General features: G+C 40.8%; 1 protein-coding gene across 10 annotated transcripts in view; it reads right to left on the reverse strand.

Annotated features, from left to right (window-relative positions):
- Gas2 (growth arrest specific 2) overlaps nt 1–13312 on the reverse strand; it is a 151990-nt gene that overhangs the window by 31351 nt on the left and 107327 nt on the right. For all 10 annotated transcript variants that reach the window (XM_040733286.1, XM_040733284.1, XM_040733283.1 and 7 more), the window contains one exon: nt 12988–13095. In XM_040733286.1, the coding sequence (XP_040589220.1) occupies nt 12988–13095 (108 nt within the window). The remainder of the gene's footprint in view (nt 1–12987; nt 13096–13312) is intronic.

The following is a 13312-nucleotide window of genomic DNA, read 5'->3' on the forward strand; positions in this document are numbered from 1 at the left end:
ATGTTTTGCTCAATTTTGTAATTTCAGAAATTTTAGGAAACTGATGATTTAGCATAAACACAACTGATAGTGAATTCCTATTGTCAGCGTGACTGGTTTTAGAATCACACAGGAGATACACCTCTAGGTGCATCTGTGAGGACACATCCAGAGGTTTAACTGAGAAGGGAAGGCCCACCCTGATTGCCTGCAACACTGTCGCACTGTGTGGGAAACCAGACTGAGGGACTGAACATCGGAGAAAGGAAGCATTGATCTGACCGCCAGCATTGCTCTTCGTGCATGCTATCTATAGACGCAGTGTACCGCTATCTATAGACGCAGTGTACCGCTATCTATAGACGCAGTGTACCGCTATCTATAGACAGTGTACTGCTATCTATAGACGCAGTGTACCGCTATCTATAGACGCAGTGTACCGCTATCTATAGACACAGTATACCCTGCTGCTTCCCTCGCCACCATGCCTTCCTCCCCACCCTGGGCTGTACTCTTAAACTGTAGCCACAATACATCGTTCCTTCCGCAAGCTGCTTTGTCTGGTATTTTATCACAACAACAAGGAAAGGAACATGCTGATATCCAATTCCAAATTTTTATACCTTGTTCTTCCCACAGCCTACAGCAGTGGTTTTCAACCTGTGGGTCTTGATCCCACTGCAAGTCGAAGGACCCATAACATTAGAAAAGTACAGCTGTGAAGTGGCAATGAAAATGATTTTATGGTTGCGGTCACCACAGCATTAAAGGGTCGCAGTGTTAGGAAGGCTGAGAACCACTGAAGAGTTGCTCAAATCCTTGCCTCTAACATGCTGGTCAGAGACTACTTTGTGATAAGATGTGCAACCAAATTGTATATGACTACTACCATGTACCAGTTACTGGCAACGTGGAAAATATGATAAGATGTGCAACCAAATTTTATATGACTACTACCATGTACTAGTTACTGGCAAAGTGGAAAATACCGATTAGCATGATTAACGCTAAGAATGTTGGGACGGGACACTCCAGAAAGCGGCACTGCAAGGCTTGGTGATTTAAAGGAAAAGGCATGAACTGCGTTCAGCACAAGATAGTACAGTCTTACTCAGAAGCAGAAATGAAAATTTTCAAGTATTAGAGGGAAGTGCAAGGCAAGGACTGAAATGACAAAGCCATACAGAAATTCGACTTTTCTTTCTGCATAGGAAGCAGAATTAAATAAACAAACTGTTACTATTTCCTGGAAACACCGTGACACTTATGCCACCCAGCCTGTGTACATTCACTACAAGCTTCAAGATGGTCCAGGGTGATCGTATTTCTCCACGGGTCTTGTGTGTTCTGTATATGCAGCCTGAGCCCATGGGAGGGCTATGTGGTACTTTTAAAGACAAATAATTCGCAGTTTCCCACCTTGGGTTAAGCAAGTCTCATCAATAATTCAGGAACTCAGAACATTATATGTAATTGCTCCGTCTCCTCCATTCCTCTCCCCTGCTCACAATTCACATTTAGAAAAGGACAGACTATTTAAAACAAAAAACTATTCTTGTTGGGAAGTCTACATAAGGAACAAATAAACATCAACTTGTAATTTCACATCACCACATAGTTCATTTTGTTGTTTAAGGCAAATGCCTGAAAATTTTTAATTTGTTGGTTTTGGGTTGTTGTTTTGAGACAGGGTTTCTCTGTGCAACAGCCCTAGCAGTAGTGGAACTTGCTTTGTAGACTAAGCTAGCCTTGAACTCACAGAGATCCACCTGCCTCTGCCTCCAGTGATTAAAGGTGTGCGCCATTATGCTTTACTAAGTATTTTTGTCTTAAGGAAAATGTCAAAGAGAAAATACATCATGTAGATTTAAAATGTATGAAACTCAGATATCAAAATTTTGTAATATGATTTAAACTGGGTTTACCGCTTACTGACTGGATTACCTCAGCAATGTCATTAAATCTCTGTTAGCTGCCAGTGGGATGCATAAGTTAAGGATCATATTTGCTTTTCTTAAAGAGCATTAATAGTATTAAAATGAGATCATGCGTGTAACCCAGTGTCTTTGATAAGTCCCATCAAAACAAGATACTTTTTATTATTTTATTGTAATAAAATAATATTATCTGAACTGCTGAAGGAGGGATGCTGAAACTACTAAAGGAAAATGTGTAAGTCCTGCCACAGTGGGCAAACCACTGCCCCTTTCCAGGGATGCCATCCTGTGGAGGGATGCCACCCTGTGGAGGGGTGTTACAACTACTACAGGAAGATGTGCTACAATTTCTTGGTTCCCCTTTTAGGTGTGTGCTGCAGAGGCATAAGCTGTTGTACTACAGGCTGTTTGTATTCAGTGATGTGTTTACACCAGCCATTTGCTCTAGTATATAAAGGTGTAAAAGGCAACATTGCCTTTCTGTCTCAGACATTCCCTTCATATGAACAGATTAAAAGCATTCAATCCTTATGAAACCACAATCAATTATAAATTAAAACAGAAAATTATAATAAATTGAGAATATTCCTATTTTTTTTCCATTTGGAGGATATATGTTTTCTTTGAGGAGTTTCCAACCACAGTAAATACATGGAAAAGTAAAGTATTTAAGTTTGTGAAACATGTATAAGTCACTCCTTGGGTGTGCTTTGTTTTCATTATTCTTTTGGGTTCTTTAGAGTCTTCGAGGAAGACTGGCTATAACATTTCATGTTCTAACAGAGCACACAGGTAAAGGAAAATGATGTTAGAACTAAAATAAGGATTAGTTGCTAACAGGGGGAGAGTGATTGAGTGGAAATACTCAAAATGGTAAATGGTAAGCTAAGGATGACCTTGCTATAACAGATAGGAGAACTGCAGCTCTGAATTAGATTCCCAGGTTAAACAGGAGCTTTGACACTTAGTAGTTGTGTGATACTCACAAGTAATTGGCCCTCTAGAAAGAAACTTCTGTATCCTTTTAATTAAGATAACAGTGGAGTATGAACCAATAAAAGCACTTACCCACTCAACTAATACATAGAAAATGGTCACTGGATGCTGAGAGAGAGAGAGAGAGAGAGAGAGAGAGAGAGAGAGAGAGAGAGAGAGGAGAGAGAGGAGAGAGGGGAGAGAGGGGAGAAAGAGGAGAGAGGGAGAAAGAGGAGAGAGAGGAGAGAGAGAGGCAGAGAGAAAGGGAGGAAAGATTTTTCACACAAAATTCCTGAAAATTGATTAAAATGTCAAATTACTGGACTAGATCATCAACTAATATATTTCTAATACGTACAGATATGTGGATATGTGGGTGTATATATATATAGCACATAATATTTAAGCATGTTTCTTCATGACAGGGAGGCTAAAGCAATACAGAAACTGGTAGTATAGAGCATAAGCATTGCATTTCCTCAGTGAAATTATTAGATTTTCTAGCATTTCCTCAATATTAAATAGTCCTGGAGCTGAAGAGATGGCTAAATATCCTAAAGTGACAGATTTCTAACTTCAGCTCTAATTTATTTATTACCTATTAGATTTATACCTTAATCAAAGGGAAGAGGAAAGGGCTATGCATTAAGGATCCTGAGACATGTTTAGACTTATAATCTATTCTTTCCAGTCCAGTGATAAATATCATTTCCTTCCTTTCAAAGGTGATCTAAAGTAGATAATCCTAGACAAAAGCCTGATTTGAATTTCCCATATTTGAAAGTTTTCAATCTTAAAAATAAAAGCCCCCAAAAGCCAACACAGCAGCTTTGTACTTCCAGTTGGGGATACCTCCTTAATTAATTATTTGCATTTCTCTACCACACAGCACCTCCTCAGAGAGAAGGGATTAACAGGATTTATCACTTGTTAAGTGCTAAAGAGACATTTTCATCAGTGTGCCATCTACACCTTGTTGTTAGCCCCAGTGAACATGAGTAAATGACAGGATTACATTTTCAAAGGAGCAAACACATCATCAAAAAGCAGGAAATTTAAATGCTGAAGTCTACTGCATGCATTTTTAAATATTTTGGGTTCCTCTGTCTAAACCGCTGCCACTCTGGGACAAATGGACCAGAACAGGAGGTGTTCACAAATGCTCCTTTAAGTTCCCATGGATTTGAGCGCTGTAGGCATGATCTGGGATTTTATGTACATAGGCAGAAACAAGGCCTAATAATAAGAATAACCTGTAATCGACATTCTCATAACTATCCAGGTTGGATGGAGGGATACAAACATGGGTTTCCAGATGCTGGGTAATGGCTGCTCCTGCGATGCTTGCCCTGAGACAAATGGAGGCCTTAATCTCACTCCCTACTTATTCACAACTCCGCATTTTTGCACAACAGCCCATTTTTCATCACCCGGGGAAGTCTGCAATTTGAGTCTGGTTATTTGTTACTCCCAGTAAATCAATATGTGTCAAAACAGCAGCAGGTAATAGGACTCTCTCATTGGACCTCCCCTCAGAGTCCCAGAAGACAGTGCCAGGGTCAGTTACTATGGCAACGGATCTAGGCACCTCTCTGGCTTATGCAGCCATAGTGAGTTGATTTTCACCACAAAGACATAATATTCTGAAGAAATTTTAGGGTAAAGAAAAAAAATCTCCCAGAGTCAATAACAATGTGTGTGACCTTTCTGTTGGTCTAAGATGGTTTCACTCTAAGACAGTTTGTAGAAGGTGCCTCTACAATTCCCTCTCCTGACTACCAGTTAAATTATTCATTGTCTTTTGCTTAGGGTTCCTGTGTATTCACGTTTCTTAAGATGAGAAATAAAAGACCTGGGACTATGAAACTTTTATGGATGGAAGGGCATTGAGTTGTACTACAATGCAGACATACACTATATAATGTCCCAAAAGGAAACAGTTGGACTTTAAACTTTTCTGCAATTACCATGTGAGACTCAACAAGATGATTCAGGCAGTCAGAGAATTGTCTCTGAGTTCTATTAAGGGATTCAGACAGATAATGGCATGTCTTAAATTGCACAAGGCTCTAATTCGTTTTGACACTAGAAAGACACAACACGTCTTGAGCAGTGTCATTTGGTTAGCATCTGTAGCGGTAACAGCTGTGACTAATGTAGGCAGGTGATGAGCTGCGTTAGACAGAGTGAGCCCTGCTCACCCAGCTGAAATGCATCTTGTATTCTGAGACCTTTAAGGGAAAATGGCAGAGGGTGATTTATTATAGTTGAACTGTAAATGTGTCATAAAAGTGGGCAGATCATTTTTAAAAGGTTAATCAGATTTGAAACAAAGTCTCATTTCCTCATCTAAATAGCAAGTTTAAGGATGACCCACACCTCTGATTCTTTTGCCTCCACCTTCCTGGGTAGCACAATCTTATCCACTTTATAGACTACTAACACTTGACAGCCACCCCACTACTGGAGGCTTGGAGTGGGGTCTACTCTCCCAGGAGTATGGACTTGAACTTTATGTACATAATCCTTACTTGAAGTAGTAAACACTTGTTTACCTATAGAAAAGATTAAAAACAATTACCCAGCTGTACGAAAGAGGTGAATCTCTTAGCCAGAGTATGTAAAGTATTTGGGAAATTCCTGTCACAAATGTAACAATTAAATTTCAGTTGTCTTTACTGCAAAGTTTCTCTTTGCAGTAAATTATTTCCAGACAAAGCTGAACATAGACTCAGCACTACTCTTCATTAAAATAGAGCCTCGAGATACCTTTATTTAAAAAAAAATCTGTGGTAAGCAAGTTCTAGACAACTTGCATTTCAATACAATTCTGAATTTTAAATAATTTAAATTTTTGTTTCATCTTATAGTGTCTTTCTTGAAAGGTGCTTTCATTAACTTGTCACCCAAGATGACATGTCAGGAAAAACAAGGGGTTGGGGACCAGTTCGAGGTTGAATACACTTGGGAAAGGCTACCCGAGACTTTCTCTATTAGAGAACTCACAGTGGATGCTCCAGGGAGCCGCAGGGCAAGAAATCAGTATCACTTACTGGTAAAGGGTTAATATAAAGGTTAGGTTGCCAGCGTTTGGAGCCCAGTTTCAGCATGCATTAGTTATCTATAGAGGTTTGAAACAAACCGGACACAGTTTTCCTTTTGTGCCTACACACTTTGCTTCCGCCGTGAATCTCTGGATGGCTCTCTTCGAATTCAGCCTCACCCTCGTCAGACTGTGTAACTTCAGAAGTCACTCATGTCCTGAGTCTTAGCTTCCTCCACTCAAAAATGGGAATGGCAACGAGATCCCTCCCGCTGTGGTGAGGAATTGCGGTAAGATATTCAAGCGCTGAGAAGAGGCTAACAGAGTCAACTATCAATATTTAGAGTCATTTAACAGGCTGGCTAAACTCTTTACTGTCGATCTCTGCTGATGTCTCGACCAGTTTTAGAAGGGCTGTTGTTTAGGATATACTGTAAACAGCCCAAATTTACTGTGTTAGTTACGGGAATACATTCTTGTTCATTTAAAATCTCTCATGTTTATGCTTATTGTTATTTCAAAGCATATGATGCCCTGCTCACATGCATCACTAGAGGAATGTTGTTAGGCGTGGAGAATTTGCCCCATGGAAGTTCTATTGGCTCAGTTGGGTAGTCTGCAACTATTTCACACACCAGCACAGATTGTTCACACTAATCTATTATCTTGGTGTATTTTTGTGTCGCTAAATTTTATAGGGATGGGACGCCAAATAACTAAAGCATGAACTGACTGAAGAGACTGTGGATACAGCTCACTGGTGGCATCTGCAGTGACAAAACACAGTACTCAGAGAGGGAACTAACATATGAAAGTTTCCTAGAAATAATAATCAACAAAGTAAGATTTTAAAACAGAGAGGAGGATGCAAGCCCAATCAGATAAGAGCTTTACCCAGGTGTATGTCCACATCTCTGTCAACGGGACAGATTTGGAGACACCTCCAATTTCACCTTGGAGACACACACCTGGGCGTGTCTGCGAGAAAGTTCCCAGAGGTACGACACAGCCCGAATGTGGGCAATGCCATCTCCTTGGTCAGATGTCACATCCCATGATGCCCCTGCCACAGCAGGCAACATACCCTTAAACTCTGTGCCATAATTAATCCTTCTAAAAAGCTGCCTTTTGCCAGGCATCAGAAATGAAAAAGCTAACAACCATACTAGAGAAAACCATGTAAGAAGTCTGACACAAACTGCACAATCCTTGCTGGACTAGATAGCAGCAAGGGAATTGCAGTGCAGCCCCTTGTCCTCCTCCAGAAGAGGGAAGCTCAGAGAAAGATCCATTAAAATGAACAGTCAGCTACTTAAATGACAGCTTTTAAAGGCACTTTTAACTATTTTTAAATTTATAATCATACCAGTTTGCTGATTTCCCTAGAAGAAAACATTTTCATGTTCATAATTCTATATCCTCAGCAATGAAAAACTGCTTTCAATTTTTCCTATTCTTGTTGTACGCATGTTATTTCTACATAAACTGTGTCACATGACTGGAAAGCTTACATTTGCTTTACTGTGCATGTCAACCATCCCACCTAATACATAAACATCTTTAAAATAGTCTGGAAGTGGGACAGATGGCTCAGCACTGGTTGCTCTCCCAGGGACCCAGGTTCAATTCCCAGCACCTATAAGGTGGCTTACAACCATCAGTAACTTTAATTTCTGGGAATCTGATGCCCTCTTCTGGTCTCCGTTGGCACTGCATACACATGGTGTACGGGCAAACATGCAGGCAATACACCCATACACATAAAATGAAAATAAATGTTCAAATAAAATGAGATGGGAATTTTCTGTATCTCAAGATTAATATTCCTTTGTAAGGAGATGTGTGCATGTTTCTGATTGTGTGACACTTTGCTGACTCTCTTCCTCTATGGAGTTCTTTCTCTCTAAAGATTCATGGTTTCCATGCTCTAGGATACATGTGTGCCACTTACAGACTTGTGGAAACGCAGTTGTTTGACCCTGCCTAACCTTAGAGTTTCTGTTTCACTCTGGGAAGGTGTGGGAGTCTGCATTGTACAGGGTTCCCAGATGCTTATGTGGCTCACTGGGGGACACGTTACGAGTCACAGTAAGGCTACACACTAGTTACTCCATCGGGGATTCTGAAATCCTCCCAGAAGCTTACACACTGTTTTGCAGATGAGCTTTCAGTACAGGAGGCCCCATTAGACAGAGGTGATAGAAGGGAGAGAGGACATGCAGGGATCCAAGTAGCAGCCAGGAACCTTTGGCTTGCATTTCAGTGAAGCATCATCTGGCTGACTGGAAATATTCATCTGTTACTGCAGAAATTCTTAAAGAGATTTTTTTTCATGACCACCTAAATCCTGAAGTGAGAGATTTGCATTGGATGACAGTAAGATTCTACCTTCAGAGTAGATGCCAAGCTGCTTTTAATGAAAACAACAAAACAAAACACCAAAAACTCAACTGAGAGCTTCTGGCGGGGAAGGGGGCATAGTGAAGAACTCAGTTTCTTTAAGGGACTGGCTACTGGGAGTTTGAGCATGCTCCAGCGAGTATTCGGGCAACACAAATTGGACTTGTGTGTTTATTTGTATTCATTATTTTTCAGGAGGCAGGGGGTCACAGGAGGCAGGCAGACCTGGGAGGAATGGGAAGTGAGTGTGATCAGGGTGCATGATGTGAAATACCCAAATAATCAATAAAAATATGTTGGGAAAAGACTTCGTGCTTATGTGCATGAGCGTGTAAGATCTAGTGTGTGACCACAAGTTAACACACGCCCCAGTGCACACACTGAGGCCATTGAACAACCCCAGTGGTCTGTCCTTGCTTTCTGCCTTCCTAAACACAGACTTTCTTTTGCATTTTGCTGCTGGTAAGCAGGTTTCTAGGGATTCTTCTGTCTCCACATGCTGAAGTCACAGGCACGGGCTACCAAGTGCAAATTTTACCTGGATTCTGATAAACCCAGGTCCCAATGCTTGTGTGGCAGGTGCTTTCCTTCATGAATCAACTCCCCAGTCCAACTCCCGAAACAACCCCATAATTTTGTTCATGAAAAAATGCAGGGGAAAATCTGGCTTTCAGAAAATTGTTGTTCATCAGCTAGAAACATTTCTTTCATTTAGGAGATGATTACTAAGATGTAGATTAAAACCAGAGTAAAAAAAAAGAAACAAAAGACTACAGAGGTTTGTTCTCTATACTAAGGGTTTCATTACATTTAGGTAGACCAGAAGTTCTCAATCTGTGGGTCATGACTCCTTTGGCAATCCACTGTCTCCAAAAAAATTGTATCACAAATCACAACAGTAGCAAAATTATAGGTATGAAGTAACCATGAAATAATGTTATGGTTGGGGGCAACTATATTAAAGGGTCTCAGCAATAGGAAGGTTGAGAACCACTGCTCTAGGCACACACATAGGAACAAAGATGTCTCCATAAGCATCTAGTGGCATTAATTTAGATGTGTTTCAGTTATGTTGTGTTCTAGAAATTCACAGATAATACATAGACTTAGCAGAGAAACTGCATAAGACATCTTCCTGAGTCTTTCTCTGAATGCCACACACAGTCTTATCTATTGTTTCAAAATTTAGTTTAGCACTATTGCTTTTCTTTCAATGTACAAAGAGAAAATATGCTCATGTATATATCCAACCACAACATGGCATCAGGAGAGGGTTACTGAACTAGGGATGGGCTTGTTAATCCTACGACTTGTTGATTCTCTGTGAGCCTGTGCTTTGGCCACTCAGCTACCTTTAAGGCTGAAGTCCCATGTTTTCAATTGCCTTAAGTGGCTCTACATTGTTCTTTGAATTCAGCAGGCTCATTATTTCCTTAGGAAAATGAACCTGCTCTCAAGATAGGTGGATACAGAGCATGACGCCTGAGATAGCATGTTTCACTGTCTGTATATTTTATACAATAATATTCATGAATGTATCAAAGAAGGCATAGCTGTATTAGGTAGCTTCAAGAGGTGTGATGAAGTTTAACATGTGTTCATATACAAAAATGCAACTAGGCTATTGGAAGTGGCTACCCACATCCATGTTTGAGGATTCCACTATAGGCATTTGCCTTTTAGTCTACAGAACCTGTATACAGAACCACAGTAAAAATATCACCCATTAAAGACGTATGACCAATACCACTGATTTCTAAGAAATAACTGCCACTTCCTCACACAACCAGAGCGCAATGACAGTCCACCTTGAGGGGCCCATCTAGCCACAAATGTAAAGCATTAGTCAAAGCACGTGTGTGTGAATGGGCAATAAAGAGTCTCCTCATCCAACATAGTGAAAAAATGGAGATGCGCAATAAGGGTGCATGGGGGGGTGCCTCAAACTTCCATTAGTAAGTCTCTAAGGACAAGAAATTGTCTCAGATTCCAAACATTCTATCACGGTGGACACACAGTCACAGGACAAAGACATCTTTGAAAACTTTTCTGTGCAGTAGATGGCAGTTATTGCGGAGACAAGTGGTCACAATATGTAGAATTAGCATCTGTGAAGTACTTAACCACAGTGGGCCTCTAGATCATGATCCCCAAACCCAGGAAGCGCCATGGGATAGGGGGTAGAAAGACGGGAAGATGGAGAGGAATGCTGTGAAATCGTGTCTGTTGTACACTCCACAGCCACTGCACGCATGAACTCACAACAGCTGTGACGACATGCACACAACCGATCCAGGCAACACCTCAGCAGGGACAAGGGAGGGGAGCTGAGGAGCTATTGGAAGCTGATGGATACTCTGGGAGGGAGTCGTTATTTTCGGGTAGTGACTCTTGGTAGGCTGACCATGCTGCGCTGGATGATCCCAAACTTGTGTACATGCAGGCAATATAAATCTGACCCAATGGATCATTAAAAAACAAAAGACATGAAATTGGATGGGAGCATGGAGGGAGGAGTTAAAAGGAGACTAGCGTGGATAAAATGAACATATGTATGCATGCAATTCTCAAGAATAAAAAATATTAAGCACATCTGTGAATATGAGCTCATGGTATTGAGCTTTGTGAACAAATAGATTTAGTTTCCAGCTTAAGCAGTGATACAAAATATCCTTATCACTATACATTTTGAAAAAAGTCAGTTTTACATGCAAAGTATTATCAAAGAGTAAAACTATGTGAAAGTGCTAGGTTTATGTTTAAGTGTCACTAAAAACTACGGAAAGTATGTCCTAACGGCCTGATACTACAACTTGCTACCGGTCAGAGATTGACCTTGTGATGGTTCATGATTTTACAAGCTAGCCTGAGTGTGTGAAAACACTATCACTCAGGATCGTGATGAGTTGACTCACAATAAAAGCCTGAATTCTTCTACACGTGATAGAATACAGTTGGCAGAAAGGAAACATTTCCTGAAAAGAAAAATGGCCATCAAAAACTAGCTCACCTGGTAATTGCTATAACACCTTACTCTGTTTATAAGCCCATATATCAACATCTGTGGCAATCGAACAAACAGGAAGATCAGACAGACACAATTAAATGTGCATACTGGATGCCCTTGCCTGTAGATCCTAGGTGACATCTGAGGAAACAGTGTCCAAGTTATTAGCATTTCTATCACAAAAAGAAAAAGCTGTTTAATAAGGTCTTAATGCTTTTTTTTCACTGTAGGCTCTGGGGTCTTGTATTCTAAAGGAGGCTGATTCTGGAATGAGCGATCAGCCTGGTAAAATGTTAATGCATCCACAGAGACTCTAAAGCGTCATTATTCAACGTGGTGATGTGAAAGTAGGCAACTGAGCTTTAAAAATGCATGTTTTGCTTTCAAGGAAGAGCAAGGCAACAATAGCAACCTGGCTGTCGGCCTCCCCAGCTGAGGCCCCCGCACCCAGGGTGATTCACAGACCTCTAAGACTGGTCTGTTTGTATCACAAAGCTGTCATTCCCAAGCAGAAAAGTGATTATTACCTGGATTGGTTTGTATCAAGTAAATGTTAACCTGAAATTAAGTAAAAATCTGAAATGATCCACAACTTTATGATAAAATTAACATAAAAATTTCTTTATACATGTTGCAGATTCTTAACTAGGCCTGCTATATTAATACATTTCAGTTGCAAGTTGAAGAAAATTTCACATTGAAAAGTTCCTGAGTGTTTGGTGTTCCTTGACCTTACCTGATGCATAAGTTAAGATGCTTCAGTTCTACAAGGCAAGCAACCCGATTCTTTTAAGAAGTTCAGAGATGTGAATATAGCATGCTTTCCTTAGGAAGGGCCCAAAAAGACTGAAGAAGAAGTACTTTTCTGAGCCGAAGCTTTCTAGGGGGTGTACATGTAGCTAAATTTTATCTGTTTTAAAGAAGAAGTTTTACCCTTAGCAAATATCACAAACTGCTTTTAAGACACTGAACTCTTGCAAAGAGAGTTACCAAAGCAGATTCTGAGTACAAAGCTTTAAAGTCAGTCTTACAGAGCCCCGGCTTAACCTCCAAGGACATTGATGACTTAAGCTGGGACCATTAGCTCTCTTTTAGCCCATATGGGAAATGTCAGTCACTGTTAAGCCTGGATATTGCAGTGAGGTGACTTTTGTGAGGTTTTGGGGATCAGACCCAGGACCCCAGGAGCCAAGGCACTCCTCCTTTCAACTGCACTCTATCCCCAATTCCCAAGACAGAGCTTTCAAACTCATCAAATCGGTCCCTAATCCAGACTTGTGGATAACGTACGCTGAACCAATCAGAAAAGCTGCCTAGAATCCAATAGGGTGATGATTTATTTCTACATTGTGATATATGGAAGGTCCTGGAAGGGCACATTTTCATTCCTACTGAAATGAAATGAATACAGGAAACATAAATGGCTACCTTTTTCTGATTCCTCTGTATGTCTGAAGACATGCTGTGTTCCCCCATCCCTCAGTAGCATATTACCATTTCTACTACTCTGCACAGATCCACACCCTACAGCCTCAATGACACCAGAGGCATTCCTGGCCGGACACATGCCATACTTCCCTTGACATTTTCTCTGACTCAGGCTCAGAAAATGCGCGTCTAGGACAAGATGAGAAAGGGGTCTTTACCCTGATGAAGAGGATCTTCTCTCCCACCCGGTATCGACCTTGAGAAAGCCGCTCCACACAGAACTTAGTGGGGCACTTGCAGGGAGGATCTTCAGAGATTCTTTTTACCTGAAATAGAGTAGCACATTCATTGTCCACAGCAAAATCACATGTGATGACTCTCCTAGAGTTCAAACATGGCAGAACTGTTGATCACTTAAGACTTGCTCTATATCAGACACTATGTGAGCACAGAGACTGTGGTGGTTTGAAGAGGAATGGACCCCACAGACTCAGCATTTGAATGCTTGGTGAATAGGGAAAGGTACAATTAGGAGGTGTGGTC

The sequence above is a fragment of the Mesocricetus auratus genome, unplaced genomic scaffold (assembly GCF_017639785.1).
Source record: "Mesocricetus auratus isolate SY011 unplaced genomic scaffold, BCM_Maur_2.0 Super-Scaffold_100030, whole genome shotgun sequence".
NCBI lineage: Eukaryota > Metazoa > Chordata > Mammalia > Rodentia > Cricetidae > Mesocricetus > Mesocricetus auratus.